Source organism: Rattus rattus, chromosome 1 (assembly GCF_011064425.1).
Source record: "Rattus rattus isolate New Zealand chromosome 1, Rrattus_CSIRO_v1, whole genome shotgun sequence".
Classification (NCBI taxonomy): Eukaryota; Metazoa; Chordata; class Mammalia; order Rodentia; family Muridae; genus Rattus; species Rattus rattus.
Genome location: NC_046154.1, coordinates 267,716,174 through 267,740,051, shown reverse-complemented (window position 1 = coordinate 267,740,051; position 23,878 = coordinate 267,716,174). Strand labels below are relative to the sequence as shown.

At 42.1% G+C, this 23,878-nt stretch overlaps 1 protein-coding gene across 1 annotated transcript in view; it reads right to left on the bottom strand.

Moving 5' to 3' along the window:
* Positions 1-23,878, bottom strand: part of Tmem117 (transmembrane protein 117) — a 433,233-nt gene that overhangs the window by 208,051 nt on the left and 201,304 nt on the right. Inside the window, exon 3 of the mRNA XM_032885476.1 lies at positions 949-1,048. Within this exon, the coding sequence (XP_032741367.1) occupies positions 949-1,048 (100 nt within the window). The remainder of the gene's footprint in view (positions 1-948; positions 1,049-23,878) is intronic.

The following is a 23,878-nucleotide window of genomic DNA, read 5'->3' as shown; positions in this document are numbered from 1 at the left end:
TCACTCATTAAAAGCAAGTCATTCGGTCCCCAGCTCCGAAAAAAAAGAACCAAAAAAAAAAAAAAGCAAGTCATTTTTAAATGAATTTGAGTTTGTCTGTTTTGTCTGTGTTGGGGAGGGGTGGGCATGTATGGTTGTATGTCTACATACACATATGCACACATACAAGTAAAAGTGATATATCATCCTTCCATGCCATCCTCAGGAACACCATCAACCTCCTTTGAAGGAGAATCCATCAACGGCTAGCCCAAGCCCACGTGGTCATCTCTCTACCCATGTCCATGTGGTCAGCAGTAGGCTGTGTACAGATAACAATAATAAATCTAGAAGTCACGTGTCCACGAGGACAACACAGGCATACGCATGGGGGGGGGCAGAGAGAACACGCAGCATTGGTTCAGTTATGGATGCTCTTATATGAAATTCTCAAAAGATAATGTTAAGTTTAAAAGACAGAGCTATCGAAACTCTTAGTTACCAGCGAGTCATTGGCTCATGGAGGCCAACACATCTAAAGGCCACCTAAAGAACATTTCCCATAGACCAAATCGCATTCACTGCCTGGCAACTTTGTGTGGGTCAAAATAACAGCCTCCAAAAGGTCATTCAGAATTTCACCGGGAGGACTTTTCCATTAAGAAGCATATTCATGTATATGTGTTTGTGCATTTGTGCGTGTATATGTGTGTGTATAAATATATTCTGATTGCCTTGATCACTTTCTGAGGGCTACAGGGATTGAACATAACCTCTAGACTAACCTGTGCTTATGCAATCCATTCTGTGCAGAAAATAAGCAATTAGTTCTTGACACTGGTACATACTTACAAATGTGCACTCTTAAAACAATTAGCCATTTTTCCCACAACGTCTTTCTGACATTATGGGCAGGCCTTCCATTTGACTGACGCTTGTTCAAACTGAGAAGAGCTGTGGTTTTCTTACCATCCAGGCCGTGACGAAGTCCCCCATCCAGGTTCCTACAGCAGCTAGTTTCATGAAACTTTCATTCCGGATGCCCATGTAGTCTGTGATGAGATAAGCTCTGTGGAAACAAACAGAGGACATTGCCCAGTCTGAGAGAGCTGTCCAGTCAAGCCTCCCAGTGCAGACAGACACACGCTGTCTTTCCCCTCTTAATAAGCTACCTGGATGTCATCTCACATTTGCTTACACATTTGCAAAGGCAAGGGGACATCTGGAGCATGTTTGGGTCAGTTTCAATTAGACTTGAAAACTGATTGGGAATTTGACCGTTGCTGTGTGTGGTCCACCCTTGAGCTGCAAGACCGACAGCAGCTCTTGAACATTTGAACAGAAATCCTCAGCAAAGCCTTCATTTCACGCTCACTCAAGTGTGAGCAGAGCTGAGACAATTCCTGACATGGAGAGCCTGAGAGGAAAGACGTGTTCTGTCAAGTTAGAACCACTGGGCAGGTGCTGGACAGGGCTTTGGTATATCACACCAGGATAATGTTCGGAACACTGTCAAGTTTTAAGAAAGACATCTGCACAGTGAACCAAGGCAATGTTTGATTTAGTAAGTGTGGTTTCAATTACTACCGGAAACAACAGCGGTCATAATGCATCATTTCAGTTTTATACAGCTAATTCTTTTTTCTTAATCTTTTATTTTTGTTTTAATTTATGTATTTATTCACCTTGTATACCAAAGCACCTTGCCCAATCCTGCTTCTCCTCCCAGTCCCACCCTTACAAATCTCCCCCCCCAACACCCTCTCCCCTTCTCCTGAGAGAAGGGAAAGCCTCCCTTGGGTACCACTCCACCCTGGGACATCCAGTCACAGTAGTCCTAAGCTCATCCTCTCCCACTGGGGCCCAGCCAGGCAGTCAGTTTGGGGAAGGGGATCCAAACGCAGGCAACAGAGTCAATGACTGCCCACATGCCAGTTGTTACGGAACTGATATGAAGACCAAGCAACACATCTGCTATGCATGTGTAGGGGACCCAGGACCAGCCCCTGGCAAGCTCTTTGGTTGGTGTTTCATTCTCTGTGAGCCTCCATAGGCCCAGGCTAGTTGAGTTTGTGGGTCTTCCTGTGGTGTCCTTGATCCCTCTGGCTCACTCATTTCCATCCCCTTTCTCTACCTCAAGGCTACCCAAGCACCACCTGATGTTTGGCTGTGGTCTCCACATCTGCCATCCACAGCTGGATGAAGCCTCTCAGGAGACAGTTATGCTAGGCTGCTGGCTGCAAGGATAACAGAAAACTGCTAACTCTTGTTTGCAATAGCACAATTCATACTCTTTACAGCTCAGGGAGAGAGAGGTCATGGTACAGCAGCATGAGTCTCGAGGGAAGCATTGCCTTCTCTATTTCTCATATTATCATTGGTACTAATTATTACTTTCTCATGTCTCTAGGGAAACTATGATATTTAGTCGATATCACGTGAGTAAATAAAAGATTACTGCTGATCAAATTTTTCTCCCCCACTATGTTTTTAACCTCAGGTTTTTCACTCTGATTATTTTAATCTCAATTTTGCCCCTTTTCCTAAAACTTAAGATACCACACGATTTACCTTATTGATCAAAACCTGCTTCTTCTTCAATTAGTTTTAGATAGATGATAACATGTTTTCTGTTTATCTACTGAAAATTGTAAATTCCATTTTTTAAACTGATGACATGAAAACCATCTTTAATTGGGTTATTTTCTTCCTGGAATTATTTTAGACAGTTTCATTATTTAAAAAAGAAAAAATCTAGATTGTTTTTTAAAAGAACAAAATCTTATATTCTTAAAATAATTCATTTTCTACAAATTTCATTCACCTTGGTTGGAAAGTCTAGGTCGGTGGTTCTCAACCTTCACAAAGGTGATACAGTTCCTCATGTTGTGGGGAACCCCAACCATAAAATTATTTTCATTGTTACTTTTGCTATTCTCATAAATCATAATGTAAATATCTGATATGAGGGATATCTTATATGTGACTCCCAAAGGGGTTGAGACCCATGGTTAAAAACTACTGGTCTATGTAAATGTGTTGTACTCTCGTGCAAACATTGTAGTTGTTGATTGGATTTCCATATTATGTGAAGAAGTATAACTACAAGAACTTGCGTGTTCACGATGTGTACTTTGAGTACAATGTGCCCATCAATTTTCATCTAGATACAGCAATGTGGCTTACTACTTGCGTTTTACAGATATGGGGAACAACATCTAGACTTCCTGTTCTAAGTAAGCACGTCACAAATGAGTAAGCTTAGAGTATAAATATCCCTGCCTCTCCCATAGAGTCTAGTAACGATTATGCTATACCTGCCTACTGCAAGTATTAATGGAGATATAAAAACATGAAGAAGATCTCCTTAGTACTTTAGTAGACGATGAAGATGTAACGCCCTGGATGAGTCAGAGTAAGAAGCCAACGGTTGCATTAGCCACTACTCAGAGCTACCGCATGTACTGGACGCCCTCTGTTTTAGGCTCACTGACCTGAGTACTACTGAACCCAGCTTGCTGTTACCCAGCTCATCACCACAACCGTCATTGAATAGCTCTGAGACACTGAAATCCATGCACTCTGGAGTATCACCTTTGGCAATCATTTTCAATGATTGCCCATCATTTTCAATGACACCATTTTTATGAATATGTTCAATGACATCTTACTCCCTGTACATCTTCTCAATGAGTAAAAATCACAAGGGTACATTTGTGTGTGTGTGTGTGTGTGTGTGTGTGTGTGTGTGTGTGTGTGTGAATGCATCCTATTTTGTTTAAGCAGATAGCCTGAATATACTTGTAACAGATCAGTGATCCAGCCAAGAACAACTAAAATAAGTCTAAGTAAAATAAATAAATAAATAAGCCCTCTTAAATCTGTTTAAATGTTAATAAATCATCAGAGACTAAAGCCATCGGAGCAGTACATTGGAGACAACTGTGGATCTTCTCTGGAGACACTTGCTCATTCCAGATGCAAGGCAATGAAAGCTTGGCTTGGCCCATTCACAAGAATATTGGTCTGAATCAAGAATATTGAAAACAAAGAGCTGTAACTCTAGTGAGAAAGAGAGAATTCAGAAGAGGACACAACATGGAGCTGCTTTGTCTTTCCTGGCATTTGCCATACTCTGAACTTCTCAGGGGAAGTGACCACAAGACTAAGTCAAGTCAAAAATATTGTTATAACATATGCTACGGAGACTAGTGTAGATCATAACTCATTAAGAGTGGGGTCTAGGAAAATACAAGGCCATGAAGGGATAGAGCAGTGGTTCTCAGCATGTGGGTTACAACTCCTTTGAGGGCGCCAAATGATACTTTCAAAGGAGTCTCTAAAGGCCATCAGAAATATCAGCTATAGACATTTCAATTCATACCAGCAGCAAAAATTACAATCGTGAGGTTACAATGGAAATGATATTATGGGTGGGGATCACCAGGACATGAGGTACTGTGCTAACGGGCTGCAGTATTAGGAAAGTTGAGAATCACTGGGATAGAACGGAGAGAGGGGGCATCCTTGATGAACTTGCAAATCATCCCTCACCACCCTCACCATCTCCTTTATGACAGGATTACATCCCTTCAATTTTATTCTTCCAACAGAGAAAGGGATGAGACTCTTTGGGAAAATGAAACATAAGCCAGATCCTGTATACATTTCGTACATGATCTGCTGGATATTTGGAAGTGAATAAACAATAAATATGACCATATGGCTGAAAGCCCAGATTAAAAATATATTTAAACATAATGAGCTCCAGGAAAACAGGGAGAAGTTTGAGCTATTTTATTCACCGCTGGTATCCCAGCATCCACAGGGCTGCCTGAATTAGGCAAATGATCACTAAGCATTTGTTTAATTTATAAGGAATGGAATATTCATGCTCATATGTCATGGGTAGGTCTATGTATACTAATCTTTAGAAACATCAGCAAGGGAGAGAGTATGGGAGTGGCGGGGGAGGGGATAACACTGGAAATGTAAATACATATAATATCCAAGAAAAATAAAATTAAAAACCATCAACAAAATGGGGGTTGAATCATGGAGAACTTGTACACAGAGGAAGGTGATGGAAGGTGGTGGGTGTGTTTGCTTTTCTCTAAGCTGCATTTGTAGCTCCTTAATGTATGGTAACTGCCCAATTTACCTCAAGTCCTCTATGATGGGAGGTATAAAAACTGTACTTCTCTGTGGCTATGGGCATACAGTGAGTCCTACCTGCTATAACAATATGGATGAAATAGTGCGGTTTACAAAACAGCCAGAAGATTTAAAGAGGAACAGTGATGTACGAGGACCAGAAATTAGTCTTATTTTTATTGCTTTTGACAAATACGTTACAAGTGTACAGACCTGACATAAAAACATCCAACCATTACTTCATTAACTTGCACATCAATTGACATTTAATCCCATTTCCCTGTTGGGTTCTAAAGAACACATAATTCTTTGATTTTTTTTTCCTCGCTTCAATAATTTTAGCCAAAGGGAAGATCACTGTAGAAACTGAAATTGTGAAATTTCACATACTCAGTTGTTGGGCATAGATTCAGAATTAGTTTTCATTGCTGGAAGGCAATTATAATTTTACTTTTGCTTGGCACTACAGTTAGTTATTTCAGTCCTACACCATGTGGACTTTGGCTGGTATTTCTGCTATTAATAGATTGTGAAAACCTTACATAGGTATCGCCCTTGCAGGTAAAATTTCTAAGTTCATCTCTTAGAATCTACCTTCATTCTTTTTTTTTTCAATTGTTTTCAAATTTTAAGCTAAACTATCAAACCCATTACAAATATGTGGAGGTTTCAACAGACAGCTTCTTAGAAAGGGAAGTAATTAATTATCCTAACAGCTCAGAAATAAGAACAGCGAGGGCCATATTGCATTCAAAAACCTGGGTGCTCGATGACTAGAATTAATAGAGTCAAAAATGAGCTAAATCGTCAGCGAGAGCATACTGAGATGAATGGTTCTTACAGGGGAGAATCCTGATCGCTAACAACGAGAGTTCCAGTTCACATCCACCAATTATTTATACTAAATGGGGGTAGTCAATGCCAGGTGATTTAGGGGTTGCGTCCCTGAAAGTTTAACAGGGCGCTATAAACATAGATCACCAGCCCAATATGGATTCATGCCTCGCTGCAGATCCATCTGTGGCCAGCTGGATTCATAATGTCACGGCTGTCTCTCCCAGCCATTTTGGGCAGCATAAACAAGATTGGGGGCTTGATACACAGGTAAATCACAGGTAAAGAGTTGACTTACTGCCAGGAGCTTGCCCCAGCACTGGTTCTCTTTAGAAGGCAGCCGAGAAGAGGTGGAGCAAACCTTGGTTTTGTGAAAGTAATGGTTGCTTAGTATAAATAATATTTACTCTTCTTGATTCTTCCTCCTTGATTCTTTGCTACTGTGGGGCCAGAAGCCTATGGCTTCAGATGAATTAATATCTGTGGCCTATGTGGGAGGGGGTGGTGGATTTATCACTAGCATTCTGGCTAGTGGGCCAGGAGCCTCTCACTTGTCAGGCTAGTTAGTTCTTTGTGAACCAAAGAGATAGCAAAGAAAAAAATTAAAAATCCTTTACACAGTCAAATACTCACAGACATATACGCAAATATATATATATATATATATATATATATATATATATATACTTTAGCAGAGCCCAGTCACCTGTCTCAATCAACTCCAAAAGTGTTCATGCATGCTTATATACTTAAAATGGTACCTACATGCATACATATAAACAAACAGCCATAGACACGTTTGGATGGAGGCATAGAATAGAGCTCCCCAAACCAATCCTACCGTCTTTCTTTCTTTTCCCCGGCGTTTTTATAGATAAAAGGTCTTAGAAAATTACCTCATAGGTAAAACGTTACACAGAATTGCAGTTACAAAATGATGTTGATATTAAGTCCAAAGCAGTGTATCATTCTATAAGCTCATTATAAGTTCAAAGCAACAGTTTCACATGGCCTTGTCATATCATAGTGTACACCTGTGGCTTCATTCCTGGAACTGACCTAGAATGAATGATTTTCCTTGAACACAAACTTGTCCCAAGCCTATTTCTCATTTTTAGGGTAACTGTGAAAGCTCATTGTATTTCTTATTAGGTAGCCTTAACTTACCATTATGAAGAGTGGGCACTCTTAATTCTAACTTAAATACATTCCTCTAGCAAAACAACTAGAACCATGTCTTAAAACTTTCTTTCTAAGATTATCTGAATCAAATCAGGGGTTCTATAAAATCATTAATTCATCTAAACAGCATTAATTCATGAAAGTTCATCTTTATCTTGATCTTCAAGAAAATCTGCTCAACAGGATGGACCAGGGATTATTATATTAACTTAATAATGAACAGGAAAGGCATCTCAGCTGCAAGAAGCAATCCTGAGATGAAGTCTCCTTGGGACTTTGCCTCTCAAAGCCTCATCCATCTTACTCTATGGGACAAAATGGGCCACCTCCAGGAAGGCTACCTGCTAGGCTTCTGACAATTTCAACAGCAAAACTTTACATCAAACAAAAATATCCTTGGGGAAAAAAAAAAGCTTTAAGTATTCTTAACTTACTGAGGTTAAAAACAAAACAAAACAAAAACGTATTGCCACACCAGAAAGTAAGCATTTAAAATGAGTTAAATCTAAAATCATTTTAGGTTTAAAAATGATTGCCACTTTTCAGTCATATAACCAATCAGTGTCCAAATAACCACACTTTGGTATTGCTGCTCAAAAATTCTCCCTTTGCTTACTGAAAGACTTTGATGCAGTTCAACACACATTTAAGAACTTTCAGGCCAGAACTGGGCTATGAAGCTAGGGATAAATGAGTATGGTCATGCTATAAATATTGCAGACAGTTGTGTAAAGTACCCATGAGTGATTGAAAGTGTTCCTAGCCCTCAGTGCCAGCCTAAATTTCCCAACATTTGCCTCCTAGTCCCTCTGATTTCCATACAGAAAACATGCATATACATTGACCCAATCCACCCTGAATATGTAGGCTTTATACTAATCCTTCGTTTCGTTGCTTAATAAACCTCGGCCCATTCGGTGAACACCATCTGTGTGAAATACAGGCACACTGTTATACTAACAGTCCCCCCTTCCCTTCACTCTCAGCGTAAAATCTAAAGTGATTTCTGAAGGCTCTCCATTCTCTTCAACTTCTCTGTCACCACCGATCTGCTCATAACAATTTCTAATATGAAATTAAGTAGTCTCCTATTTCCTAGGATATTTCTTGTTTGTAGACTCTTTTTGTCATTATGATGACTTCCGGGGAAGAAATATGGCTTACTGGAGGAGCCCAGATCATGAGACTAGAAACTAGTTTTGACATTACTATGGTTTGGACCTGTGCTGTTCCCCCAAAGGGCCTTGAGATGAAAGCTTGGTCTCCAGCCCCTAGCACCACTGGGAGGAGGTGGAACCTTCACAAGGTAGTACCTACTGGGACCTCTAGAGGTATAGCCTTGAGGGGCTCAATGGGCCACGAGATGAGCAACTTGGCTCCATTAAACATGCCTACTGTGATAGTTTACCACGACATAAGCCTTTACTAGTTATATACGAAAACACCCAAAACTTCGTTTAAAAATAGATTTTTCTTATTATAGACTGATTATCTCAGTAATCAGTATTTGGATAGGAAAGGGAGGCTACCAACTCAGCAACCTATCTCATATGTCCGTGACCTGGAAAAACAATACTCAACCTTGATTATCACGCATTTTCTTATAATAGAGCATGACATGTATGTAATATGTAGGTGTACCAATATTATACTGAATCAGATATAACTAATACATATTAAGTAGACATTAATTAAACAGCGAATTCACACATGCAAGCCAATTTTGAGTAGCCAACGCCCAACCCATTTCCAGTTTTCAGGATGGGGCAACCTCAACATCTTAGTAGAGTATAATAAGAATTGTTAATGGATGGTTGTATGTAAAAATATTTAGCATTATGAATAAGGAACAAAATTTCACTTCTCAGGATTTTGGTTAATATTACAGGATAAAAAAAAAAGACTATGTTTCTAGGGTAACGAGTTCATGCTAAACAAAAATAGAAAAGGTTAAGTTAACCGCTGTCCAGTGGGACTTCAGGCCCACTCCACAGAAGGAGTCTGTAAGCTTAGGCAACTCCCTGTGACTGGTGAAGTGATGAATCACAGAGGAGAACTATTGCTGCCATGTTCTTAAGCCGACCTCACTCCTAACCATGTTCCAAATACTCATCCTTTACACCCACAGATGAGTGTGGTTCTCACCCTTTATCAAAAGAGTTTCTTTATACAGCAGATGAAAGACATTCCAGAAAGTCACCGCTGGTCAAAATGCAGAGAACACCTGCCCCTGGGGTGCCCAGACCCGGTTAATAGAACTCAGTCTCTACACCTAAGCCTCAGGAAACATAGCGGAAGAGGGGTCAGAAAGACTGCAAGAGTCAGAGAGCCAGGAAGTCTACAGCAAGATTGTGTCTTCCATACATGACAGGGAAGCTGCACCCAGGCCATCTCAACAATACAACAACACAATTTGACCTGAGCAATGACAACACAGGTGGGGGAAGTCTCATGGGATCCCACCCATAGACAAAGAGCTACAGGTATTTAACAACTGATGAGAGAGGAAGAGTTAGTCCTCTCTAGTGAGGGACCCACTTACTATAGTTACTCATACACACACACACACACACACACACACACACACACACACACACACAGTTTTCTCTGATATCAAGTTATTTAAATAACGTGGGTGTGAGTGTGTATGTGTGTGAAAGTGTTGTTTGTGTGTGAGACAATAATAGACAACACAAAGTCACAAATTTGAGAGTGACATAGGAGGCTCTGGAGGAGTAGAGAGAGGTAGAGATGATGTAAACATAGGGTGTGCGTGTGCATGTGTGTGTGTGCATGTGTGTGCGTGTGTGTGATTTTTAGATGTAAGTTTAATTTTTAAAAGGCAAACCTCTAAACCTGTTTGCATTTCCTCAAATAATGTAATAGTTCCCGCTCTCAGGGGCACACAAGGGTAAGGAGACCCTCTGCATGTCACTTGGGTCCTTACAATTGTCTTTTGTGTTACAGTCCAACCCTAAATCAATCCACCAAGTCCCCGTCATTCTGTGACATCCCTACTGTCACTACCCCCATGCTCTCTGAATCTGGAGTGCCACTGTCTATCTTCCTGCTAAGAAGAATAACTCAGTCTGTACACTCAGAAACCTCTGCCGTTGCCTGCAAAATCACCCCTCTCCTGGTTGTGTCATAACCCTTAGAATATACCCAATATGCCCACCTAGGCCGGGCAACTTCTTCATCCAGAGTACGGTATACTTTAGGAACACAATAACTATTACATGAATTAAATAGCTAACTGATTAGAGTAAGAAGATTAGTTAAATAACCCATCACCAGAGAAAACTGAAAGTTATATAAAAGCACTGAGGTGAAAACAGGCTTATAATCATATAAGGTAAAATTAGAAGATAACATCGAGGATAAATTATGAGCCACTTAATTATGACCTCCCAGCAGAGGGAGAGTGAAGTACCATTGCTTTGTAAGAGAAAACATTAGGGGCCATAGCATAGTCGAATCAAACTGAAGGGAGTGCTCTTGACCGTCTGCATTTGTGTTTCAGTTGGCTAAAAGTAAAAAGGTAAAATAATATTGTAAGCATACTAAAATCCCAGTTTTTAAAAGCACCCTTTAAGTTAGATGGTATCAATCATGATGTATATTTTTAAGATTTTTATTTTATTTGTATGTGTGTGCACCTGCATGTATGTTTGTGCGCTCTGTACATGTCTAATGTCAATGGAGGCCAGAAAGAGGGAGTGATAGCCCATAGAACAGGAGTTCCAAGTGGTGGTGAGCTGTCGCACGGGTGTGGGAAATAAATCTGGATCTTTCGCAAGAGCAACATTGCTCTGAACCACTGAGCCATCATTCCAGCCCCTTGAATACATAGTGCGATATGTCAGTTTGCTGGTGTAAAAGCCATCTAGAAAAATACATTTATTTTACACTTGTAAAGTAAAACAAAGACAATTTGCTCCACTGTCCTTTGAATGGACAGTGCCAAACTACCTTTGCTGTTTGTACTCAACAGAACTGAGAGGTCCTCAAGGAAAAACGTGACACAGACTTGTCCTTTGAGCCATCTTTCTGATTATTAATTAATTAATTAAAGCATCAAAATGATGGCAAAATAAGCCTGCCTTAAGTGCCAGTGAACTAAGCACAGGATAGTATAAATAAGGCCCCGCATCCTTAGCAGTATTGAAACGAACAGATCCAACAAGCCACTCTTGCTATTACAAGCTGAACCGGAATGGCCTCATGATACGTCTTCCACACACATTAGAAGCTCATGATTACCACAACAAAGATCCTCCTAAGATTTTGAGGCCATTCAAAAAACAGCACATGTGTTCCGATGGATGTGTCTGTGAAGGTAAGTAGTTTTAAAAGGCCAAGCTAGGTAAGAAACTGATAAATATAATCACCTTTAGCAGAAAGTGCAATTTGTCCACAGGTACAATAAATAGGGGGAAAAAACCTAGAAGATGAATCTATGTCACTACTTACTACAAAAATTTCAAATCCAAGGTATTTCCAAGGGCGACTCTTTCCTCCCGTGCCCTTCCCTCCTTCTCTGTCTTCTTGATACGAACATGGCCTTTCTCTTCTCCTCCACTGTAGCTCTTGTCATTTATAGTACCTGTCCTTCCTCGTAGAGCTAACCACCCTTATTAACACAGCTAAGCAGTGACTAACGTCCACATGCTACGTCACGTGATAGAAATGTAAGGACAAAATTACTACAGCACAGTACATATTCTCTGCATGATCCCAACTATTTAGCAGTCCCCCAAACCCCTTAAAATTCACCAGCTGCTCAAAATTAAAACCATAGTCTATTTAAAATGAAGATGTGGTATATTACCAGAGTTATATTTCAAGAAATATCAACATAGTACAGTTTGAAAATTTCCAGGAGGCTGGGCTTGAAGGACACACTCTAACACAGTGTGGCAAGTACAGGAAACATCAGATTTAAGGTTTCAGGCATAACTCACAAAAGCTTACTTGTCAGCAGAGAGATCCCGTTATTTATGACTGGAGCTAGTACTATGTTATTGCACTCAATGTTAACATGAATAAAAGCATAAAAATTTCACACACTATGAAAGGATTACCATATTTAAGCATCTCATTATATGATAATCTATTGAGTAAGATTAATGATATAGTGTTGTCTAATTATTATAACCATAAAAAGTCAATGAAGCTCAGTTTGGTTATACATCCACAGGAAAACAAGGACAAAGAGACGTGAGGAAAGTCTAAGAGAACCTCTCTGTGAGGTGGCGTTACGTGAGGACCACAGTCTTACAGGCTGTGTTATAGCAGGTGCTTATCAGGATCCCATAAAAATAGACAATTCTGCCAGACACCAAGCCACAGTGACGTATGGCAAACAAAAATGTTTAACCACTGGCTTTGCAATCAGAAGTCTCCTACCTGGCAATGAGATTTGGCTTGGTGTTTTAAACGTCCAAGGGACGAGGGTAGGGATCCAGTCTCAATTTCCCTCAGAGCCATGCACACATTCAGGCTGTGCATCTCTTTATTTCCCTCAGCTGGCCAACAGGTACATCCTTTCACATCTTCCCGTTTTGTACTCAGCCATCCCTGAACTGTACGCGGCAGCACGCCACCTTCTTATTTTATGGGAGTTCACAGTTAAAGAGTTTGCCTCAAGTCTTGGGAGAGACTTCCAACTTTTGAACAGTATTAGAGCAGATGTTGACTGTAAGACTGCATGAATGCATTTTGCATTAGGAGATCACCATCAACCTATAGAGGTCAGGGGTGCGATGCTATGGGGTGAATCTGGAAAGTTCCTTCAAAAATTTCATAACCTGACCGCTGATTGACCAGCTGGAGGTGATCTTTAAGGAGAAGTCTATGGAGCCTTTAAGAGGGCAGGGTCTCATTAATGGAAATGGGCCATAAGGACTTTGACGTTTATATCTCAGCTCTCGCTCTCAGCGTGCTCTCTCTCTCTCTCTCTCTCTCTCTCTCTCTCTCTCTCTCTCTCTCCCCTCCCTCCTCCTCCTTCTCCTCCTCCTCCCCTCTCCCCTCTCCCCCTCTCCCTCCCTCCTCTCTCCCTGCTTCTTCCACTGTCTCCAGACTAGCCATGGCACCCTAGTCTGCAGCCATGGACAGAGGAACTACCGTGTGCCTTCCTCACTGTAACAGATGGAAACCCCCTGAGACCATAAGCCCTGATAAATCTGTTTCGCCTGAACATACACTGTCAGCATGTTGTCACAATGACAGTGTGTGTCACATACATGATCCTATGAAGCACACACAGCTCATCAGGTTTTGACCAAATGGATAACGCAGGTGTAAGTAACTACTTATTGGAATCAGGAGAGGGTGACATTGCTCCAATATCTGAGAGAGGTTCAACAAAGGAAGTATACATGCTAAGAAATCTTATGCCAGTAAAGTTGAGATGTTGATTTAAAAAACTGATCTATTTCTAGAAAATCATCTAGAATACACCAAACTACACTGGAATAAAAGGAAGAAGAAATTTAAAAAAAAAAATAGACCTACAACCACTCACAAAACTTATTTCATAGCTATGAACTTCCCCACAATGAAAATCTAGGTCCAGATGTGCACATGGGCACCCAGGGACTTGTGAAGGAATGTTGACAGCGCAATGTGCATGAGAGTCTGCGACTGGAAACAACCAGAATGCCCATCAACAGAACGGATACACGAATTGTGGCATTATCACACAATGCAGACAACTCAACGGTGAACGTGAACAAATCAGTACACCGTAACGCCCGATGGATCGCAGGAATATACGATGAACAGCTAAAGGAAGAAACACACTGCGGGGCTGCAAATGTTCCTAAGCTCGGGAACAGTCAACAGTCGGCAACACTAGAGAAGTCTTCCCTGAGGCAAAGCTATGAAACATAGGCCGAAAGACAGACGGTGGTTGTCTGTGCGGAGGAGGGGTTTAGTGGCTGTCTGTGGGAAGGAAGGGTTTAGTGGCTGTCTGTGGGAAGGAAGGGTTTAAAGGTTATCTATGAGAAGGGGGAATTAGTGGCTGTCTGTGGGGAGGAGGGGTTTCGTGGTTGTCTGTAGGAAGGAAGGGTTTGGTGGTTGTCTGTGGGAAGGAAGGGTTCCGTGGTTGTCTGTGGCGAGGAGGGGTTTAACCTTAAGGAAGTCGGCCAGAAGTCTCTGGGACGCTTGGGTTGTTCTTTCATTTAACGTGATGGGTGATAACCTGGGCAACACAGATAAGTACTTCACATGATAATCGCCCTTCACAAAATTCTGTTGGGCATATGTGTTGTGTAAGCCTTTCCAGAGGTATATTAGTCCACATCTCAGAAAACTGAAAAACATAAAAAAGGAAACCTGTTTGCATAGTAGAAGCCCCAGAAGAGGTGGATCCTACAATCGTTTTGTAAGAAAAACACCAGAGTAACGTTTGAGAGAAAATTCTTTTTAACCTAGATTGAAGGTACTCATAGAGGAAGAACAGATTCCTGAAGTGTGATCTAGGCTCTGCCTTGGAATGGACAACCTGAGATACAGCTTGGTGAGGAGACATGATACAGAATAGAAGGCGACATTCTGGATGCATGGAATGGCACTACATAACTGAGCGCCAACTTCAAAGCCTATGGAAAACCAGAGTGCTGGATGTTTTTCTATGACATGCTGTTCAACTGGACATCCTCTTAGCATCTAGTCACAGAAAGGTGACCTTTTGCTGACTATGAGGGCTCCCATCAGTGTATAGAGCAAGAGATGAGGTTAGGTACCATTAGCAGGAGTCATACAAACTTTGACCCACTTCTTTTATCTGAAGGGGTAACAGCAGATCATGTTGGAGCATACACTCACTGAGGTCCAGGAAGGATCACTTGCTTTAGTGACTTCCTGCGCTATGAGAGTTATTTGGAGGAGACTGGTAATCCCTATGAGGCTCCAGCACAGCCCTCAGAATTCTTGACAGTCAAGCTCATTAGACATGACTGTTGAAAAGAACAGAAAGGTCCAGAAAGATGAGACTTCTCCAAATATCCTCTGGCCATGTAGATGGCCAGGCTACTCAGGGAACTGTGGGATCAGTGCACATTCTACTCAGTGGAAACTCTTCAACCACTGTGGAGTTAGGGACACCCACAGACAATGCAGGGCTGAGTCACCTATGAGGACCCTCTGAGGCAAAAGTCCACACTACCTTGAAGGTCTACATTTCAACAATGAATAGCAACAGAAAGACACACAGGGGAGAGAAGAATAATTAAATGGGACCACACTTTCGTTGGCTGTTACTTTAAAAAATGCGAACTCCAGGGCCTGAGCCTGGAGCAGAACGCCATTATTCTATTCCAGTTAATTCAGCGCTGAAACATGAAAGCGATATTGAACCCTTTACTAGGGCATGCAGGTAGAGATTCGAGCCATTAATTTGATAGGTTAAAATATGTCAGTGCAAACCTGCAATCTGATTCTGTGGAGCATCTATGCCACCCACATAGGATGCCAGAGATTTCTGCACAATCGGCTTGAGTTTGGCAGACATGTTATACCCCACAAAACTGACAGCGTCAGATTCTGCTAGCAATTAAAAAGTCTGCTAGGGATTTTTCTCCAGGCAGTGCAGCTTAGAAACATCCATTCCTGAAAGACTAGGCACTGAGGATGCCTCCCAGCCATCTGCAACTTCACATAAAAGCAGCTGCTTATCCTTGAAGGAGAGGACCACCCACTTATTCATTCTTTCAGCTCTATTGATTGAATACCATCTATAAGCCATAGACTGTGCTAGGTGATGGGAATACCAAGATGAATGAGACCCAGCCATTACCATACAGCAAATGGAAAAGCACTCGCAAACAAGCCCTAAGGAGAAATGCTGTGTGAGAGGAGCTAGGCTGGGATGAAAACCACCTGAATCTCCCAGGAGCAGGAGCAGAGAACAGAGAAGGCCTCAGAGAATAGGAGAAGGGCTGGAAGGCGAAGGAAGCAGATGTCCAACGGAGAGAAGCACCAACAGGGGCTATAGAATGAGATGGGACGGTGACAAGGTCACATGAGTACGATCTATGTCGTATCCTTAAAGGATTTTCCATTTAGGGAACTGTGTAAATCAGGGTACAACAGCAAACAAGCAGCAGCAAGCAATTGTAGACGGATGAAGATTGAGGATAGTAAGGTACAGGTGGTAAAGAATAAGTGATAGATGAATGGGAGCGATAACTGGAAGATCGATGATGGGTGGAATGTAAATGATAAATCATAGATATATATATAGATAGATAGATAGATAGATAGATAGATATGATAGATAGACAGACAGACAGACAGACCTAGGTAGGTAGGTAGGCAGGCAGGCAAATAGATACCTAGGTAGGTAGGTAGATAGATAGATAGATAGATAGATAGATAGATAGATAGATAGATAGATAGAGATACATACCTAGGTAGATAGGTAGGTAGGTAGGTGGTAGTAGATAGGTAGATAGACAGACAGACAGACAGACAGATGATAGTCTAACAGATTCTGAATAGATGATAGATAGATAGATAGATAGATAGATAGATAGATAGATAGATAGATGAAAGACAGACAGATGATAGACTAACAGATTTAGAGTACATATGCACTTCATATAAATAGACTTATTTCAAAGAATTGGTTTATAGAATTGTAGGGTTGTTAAATCCACGTGCTCTGTGGAGCAGGTAACAGGCTTGAAGAACCAGACATGAGCTGGAGTTGGAATATTCAGGAACGTCTCTTTCTCTGGGAAACCTTAGCTTTTATTCCTAAGAGCCTTCAGCTGACTGCATGAGACCCACCTCACACTGAATGCAAGTCTCTTTACCGTTACTGAAAGCCACCTGACTGAGGACACCAAGCACATCTACCAAACACTGTCAGACTGATTCCCACATTCAACACTCACCAACAGTGTGCTGAGCCCAGCCAAGTCAACTTACAAAAAAAAAAATCATAGAATTTTGCCAACTTACATTTAAAGATATATTTGTATTTCTATGCAAAACTATGATCACCATAAACATCTGAAGAAATATTGTTGAATTATCACAATTCCAAGTTAAGATTTTTAAAGGTTTTTTTTTAATTTTTTGTTTAATTTTGAATGTGTGTGTACCTATGAACCAAACACACGTGTGGAAATCAGGGACAATGTATAGGAGTCAGTAATCTCTGTCCACCAGGGATTGAGCTCAGGTCATTTGCCTAAATGGCAACACTCTTACTCTCTGAGCCATCTCACTGGTCCCTAATTTAAAAAATAAACACAAAAATTCTATAATATCATCTCAATTTCACCAACACACACACACACACACACACACACACTCATGTGAATACTCAGATATACACACATGTGCATAGGCACATGTGTACATACACAGACCTGTACACTCTCCTGAGTGCATGAGTGCATGTTTCCACACAATGCACATACACACACACACACACATGTATGCATGCCCATGCACATACATGAACACACATAGACTCTCATGCACAAACACATGGGTCCAAGTACAGGTGCTTATGTAACATACACACAACTCATCAAGCAGAAAAGTTACTTCTCGTCGATGCCATCAGTCAACACTCATTTACCATCTCTCAATCTTTCACAGTTCACATGACAGGTTTCCAAAGTACTTCTGATTATTTCTTAGGTCACATGAAACCGTAACCATGCCTTATTAACACATGATCATTTTTCTTTCATTTCTACACAATTTCCAGCCCCTTCTTGTTACTGATACTAGAGCTGTTTGTGCCGCCAGGCACCATCATCCCTCTGTTCACATCTGAACAACTGCACGCTATTACAAAATTGTCACTTTCATGCCCAGTTTAAAAAGCATTGTCTCTGAAACCAAAGATATCAACCTTGAATGCCTCATGAACACGGGACTCATGTTTGGGTTAGATATTTTTTAATCAAATGACTCAATTTTCCCATCAAAAGTAGACCATCTCTTGAACAACAACAAAAATGTGTTAAAACCAGCCCCCTCTTCTCAGTGGTCAACAGCCTAAGAGCAGGGATGTTGTTTTAACAGTGTAGCTCAGCAGCAGCCAGCCCTCGAAAATCAGAAGCCTGCTAGAGCCTTGAGCCTGTCAGGACCCTGTGTGAGCAGAGCCAGTGATGTTTAACAAAGCCCAAGGCTGTACACACTCAATGGATGCCGGTTAAATCAAAAGACAGAGAATAAATTGTTCTGTCGTTGGTTGGGGGAGAACGTTGCCGTCAGATCAAAGTGTTGTATAGACGTGGGTTCCATTTGTTTTAAAGAATGATATCATTATTACAGATGTTACCTTCACTCAGGATTGTGCTTTTAGAGGTCTTTCCAATGTCCTTAACTAAAGTGGACCATTGCTTGTGAACAAGTAGCCGGCAGGACAGTGATAGAGAAACAGTGCTGGGTCTATTTATCATGTCTCTCATCTATGTATCTCTATGCATACAAAGCAGACCAGTCCAGAGTAATCAGTCTGAATGGGAACCCTGAATCCAAGGGTAGGTGGACAACTGACACCAAATTAAAGTCGGGCAACCAATGGAATAGCCAAGTCACCAAAGCTCTGGGAGGTGGGTGATTGGGGAATCCAGTCAGGAATTCCTCACAGATGGTACAAGGGAAAATGATACAAGTTCTGAGAAGAAACACAGGTTGTCTGATTGTTCATGGCTAGGTTTTTATCCAGTACCTGGAGCTGTGAGGAAGGGCCAGCCAGCAGTACCAGAGGAGGGTGAAACAGGCCTGTGTCAGACACCAGTATCTAGGCTTGGTAACCCTTCTATGAGCCATGCACTGCAAGGTCAAGCTGGTTTGTAGACCCCATATGCTGTTGCCCACGGCCTTGGATACGTTCTCTGTGGCTTGTTTGCCTCTAGGCCCACACTCATATCAAAACTGAGAATAACAGAACATGGGCAGAAAACTATATATTATCCGGGGTTTTCTCCTCTCATATAGTACATCTTGAACATAGTTTTCCCTCTCCCTTCCCCCTAGTCTCTCCTCCTCACCTCCACTTTCCCCCAGAACCACACCTCTCTCTGCCTGCACTCAGAAAAGAGTAGGCTTCCCAGGGACATCAACGAAACACAGCATGACAAGGTACACTAAGACCAGGCACATCACATCAAGGCTGGACAAAGCAAGCCAGTAGGAGGAAAAGGGTCCCACAAGTAGTCGAAGAGTCAGAGACAGGCCCTGCTCCCAACACTAGGATTCTCACAAGACCACCAAGATACTCAGCCAGAACACATATTCAGAGGACCTAGCCAGTCTGCTAATTTTAAGTATTAGTTCTCAACTAACTTGTCACAATGCAAACTTGCCTGTTCCAAGTACTTACCTTCACAGCCACCAGAGGGCAGCCTAAGTAACCACCCCGTGCCTAATCTCCTATCTCCTGCCTTCCTGGCTTCCAGATCTCATCCTGCTAGCTTTAAGTGGCCTGCAGAAAGCCTGGATTGTCTGCTACAACTTCCTTAAGACGCTTCTCCCAGATGCCCCCGTGTTCTTCACAACACGATGTAGTCACTCTCAGACCTTCTCAATCTTGTTGTTCATAACAACCTGGGAACTCTGAAGAGACGCCATTGGCCAAGTCCTATCTCAAAGATCGTGGCTTACTTTAGCTGGTACTGGCCACAGGTGCAAACTGCACAAGGAATCTGTGTGTCAGCAGTTGCTACAAAGGAGCGTTGAAAAGCAGAATCTAAAAGGTTAGGTGTGGTGGTATGAAACTTCAAGAGAATCTCTGAGTTTAAGGCCAATCAGTTCCACACAGCAGCTTCCAGGCCAGCTAGGACTACATAGTGAAACCCTGCCTCATGCGTGCGCACGCATACACACACACCACACACACACACACACACACACACACACACACACACACACACACACACACTCACCCCAGAAGCACTAAACCAATCATAGCCGGAACAGGAATCATAGACACCCAACGGACATAATTAAGTACGTTTGGTTAGAGCAGGAGTGTTCAAGACTGACATTGTTGAAAAACAAACGTCCAATTTCCTGACTCCGATAATGAATCTTAGCTCATTCATCAGCTGGGTGTTCCCAGGTTGGCAGTAAGGCTCATCTGAGTAGCAGCTGAGGCCTGCTTGGGGGCCTCAACTCCAAACTGTTCATTCTCCCTGCGTGCTCATGAAAACCGTGATGCAATTATCAAAGAACAGCCTGTTTCGAATCGAGGCTCGGAAGCACACTGCGGTTAATGATCAGGATAGCTTTGGGGATCCACAGAACCAGAAACTGCTTACATTGAGAGCTCAATGTAAGCAGTCAGCTGTGCTACTCTGTTGGAACCCAATGCATTCAAAGTTCAGTGGGAGGAAACCACACACACAAGCTAGATTTGCTTGCCTGAGAATCCATCCCCACTCTGTCACTATGTATCTCAGTCAGGCTTTCTATCCGTATACAAACTTCATGACCAAGAAACAAGTTGGGGAGGAAACGGTTTATTCAGTTTACACATCCACATTGCTGTTCATCACCAAAGGAAGTCAGGACTGGAACTCAAGTGGGTCAGGAAGCAGGCGCTGATGCAGAGGCCATGGAGGGACATTACTTACTGGCTTGCTTCCCCTGGCTTGCTCAGCTTGCTCTCTTATAGGACCCAGGACCACCAGCCCGGGGATGGCACCACCCACCATGGGCCCTCCCACCCTTGATCACTAATTGAGAAAATGCCTTACGGCTGGGTCTCATGGAGGCATTTCCTCAAGGGAGGCTCCTTTCTCTGTGATAACTCTGGCTTGTGTCAAGTTTACACACAAAACCAGTCAGTACACTATGAAACCTTGGTTAGCAGTAGAAAGGACCTTACTTTAGGTCCTATACAGGAAAAAAGAAAAAAAAAAAAAAAGGAGAAACTCTTTCTGCTAACAGTTGCAATGTATTCCTGAAAATAACTCCTAATAGAGATGTAGAAAAGCAAATATTGTATTTCAGAGCCATTCACAGACATAAACCCATTCATGACAAAGCATGGCGATGTTTATCTAGGGATATGATACACATGCACGTTTAAGCTAGTGAAACTTGTGCTGACTCCTTAGTGCAGGGATCCCATCTTGCAAAGAACCTCCATTTTGTACTAAGCTAAATTCTAAGAAACAACTGAATTCCCAGAAACCGCAGCTAGCGCTGGGTCCTCCACATGAACGTAGACCACGATATCTTACCCTATGTTTTGTTGGTCAGCACCTAGTCAGGACTGAACCCCAGCATCTGCTAAAGACTCTGATTGGCTGGTCTCAACCCAGGCCAAGTCCCCAGGAAAGCCATCTGAGGGACTTGACAATTAATAACCAACGTAAAGTGCCAGGCATGAAAACGGCTGGAAACATACAACGTAAGTACGTACCCGGTTGGTTGCCTCTACCCTACCCTTCCCCCACCTAATTTGTGGTTTTTTGCTTTAAAAGGCTGCTCTCTGTCCTATGCCTGCTCACACGTTTTGGATCCTGAACCCAGGCTTCTCCCTGATATATCTGCTTTTTGAATAAAGAAAAGTTTTGTTGGTTCAAACTTGGTTTTTACAGTAGATTATTCCCAAATTCTGGGACCCTAACAGAACTCACCTGCCTGGAGACATTAAGGTTGCCTTGACGCCATCACTAAAACCTCATCCTACGGTGGGCAAGGAGGAATGTCTGTAACCCCGGCACTCAAGAGACTTGGGGGAGCAGCCTCAAAACCTTGGGAATAAAATGTTTCAGTTCCCTGGGAAGCAAACTGCGCTTCCCAGAAGGAGCCGCTGACAATGCGTCAGTGATGACCTAGAACTAGGAAGGTTCAGCTCCAGAACTGAACCAACGGCTGGGACACCTGGCTGGAGGAGATTATGAAATTCTTCATGTTCTCACTAATTAAAATGAAACTAGCATAGCAACCGATCAAAACCGCACTAATGCCACTGCTCTGCCCCTACCTAACCCTTCTGGGAAATTCCCTCAGCCCTGCATAAAAGAGGGCCTGTGAGCCTCTCTGGTCGTCACCATTCAGATGAATGTTTGCTCCCTGCATGCTAGCAGTTTCTGCAGAATAAAAGCTCTTTGCCTTTGCAAGGTCTATTTGAGTCTGGGGTCTTCCCTCAGCGGTTCTTGAACCCTAACAAGGAGGAATTTAAAATCATTCTAGACCACACACACAGCAAGGTCAAAGATTAGTCCGGGCCATAGCATAAAACATTCAAAATAAGAAATAAACAAGGTCAGATATTATATAATATTGGAGAATTCATGAAGGGGGCTGGGACAAACTTTCCTTTGACCAAACTATATATACATCAATGGACTAACATAGCATTTAATTTTAGTACTTTACCTTATCCCCTTGGCATCTCGGAACGACAGCTTCATTCCAGGTCTGTGGTTTGCCAGGAAACTGCTCCCTGCTCCTGACACACTGCTTTTATATTTTCAACAATCAACCTCTTTGCCTTTTTTAATGGAAATAATGTCCCCAATTCCATTTCCCTTTACTGAGCCTCCATTGAAGCAGAGCTGGGTTCTGCCCTCTTCTAAAACAATAGTCCCTTCCCAGTTAATAGAGTTATTTTTTAAAATTGTTAATTAAATGGCAATTGTTAGAAACAAATGTGTCTCATTACTCAGTGAGAAAGGAATTAGCTTCTACATTAACCTGTATTCTTTTCATGAACACATTGTTATCTTTTTTTGTTTCTTTCTTCTTAAGGTTTTAAACCATAAACCTGCAAAAGTTCTCTACTAAAATATGAAGAGCATTTAAAAACCGGAAGGAAAATATACCCAACGGTCTGTCACTCAGTACAACTATCAAACATCAAAAGTGTGTTAGTATTAAAATGTGCCTAAAGGTTAAAGCTGATGATGTGTGAAAACTGAATTGTCTAACTGCAAACCCAATAATCCATATATTTCAATAAATGTGTAAAAACAAAGATACTCTAAGGATTTGTTGCCTAGCTTCCCCTGAAACTAAAACATTCTATCCCAGAAGGAAGCTCCTTAACAGGAAGGTAAACAACTCAAAATGGCTTCAGGAAGTCTCTGAAACCTACCAAATTCAGTAAGTCTTTAGGCCTTTTCTCCCCCCCCCCCTTCTCCCTCTCTTAGAGGAAGCAATAAAGCTGCTTAGAGTCACTCTCAGAAAAGCCACACTGCAAAGACTCTGAGACAAGACCTGGCTGTTTGGAAGGGAATTAGAGGAACTGAGTCAATTGGAAAGGACACTTTCCAACCAGTTGAGCTGCTGCCCATAGGCTGGCTGTTCAGTGAGCTCCAGGTTCCCAACTTTTGTGAGCTGTCACCCAAGCTGAGGTGGACATTAGGGATGCATATACCTTTCAGTCGTTTCTGCCCCTGTACGTAACACCTCACCCATATTCCTTTTCAGTAACCCCAATAAGACTCAGTCTCACCAAGCTGGACTTAGGTGGGAGGGATGAGACAGGCTTCAAATTGGCAGTTAAGGAGACTAGGCCTAAATCTCTATTTCCAAGAACTGGGCAAGTCCAGGCAAGTCAGTTAAGGAAGGACGGAGGGAGGAAGGGAGGGAGAGAGAGAGGGAAAACAGGCTTCAGGTAGCTAGTCAGAAACTAAAGAGTGCCCAGCCACGTTGCCTAAAGCAAGAACAATGGGTCAGCAAGTTTCCAGGCCTCCTCAGTAAAAGGTTGCAGCCCCCACGCCCGGTAGAGACGGAGTAAGGT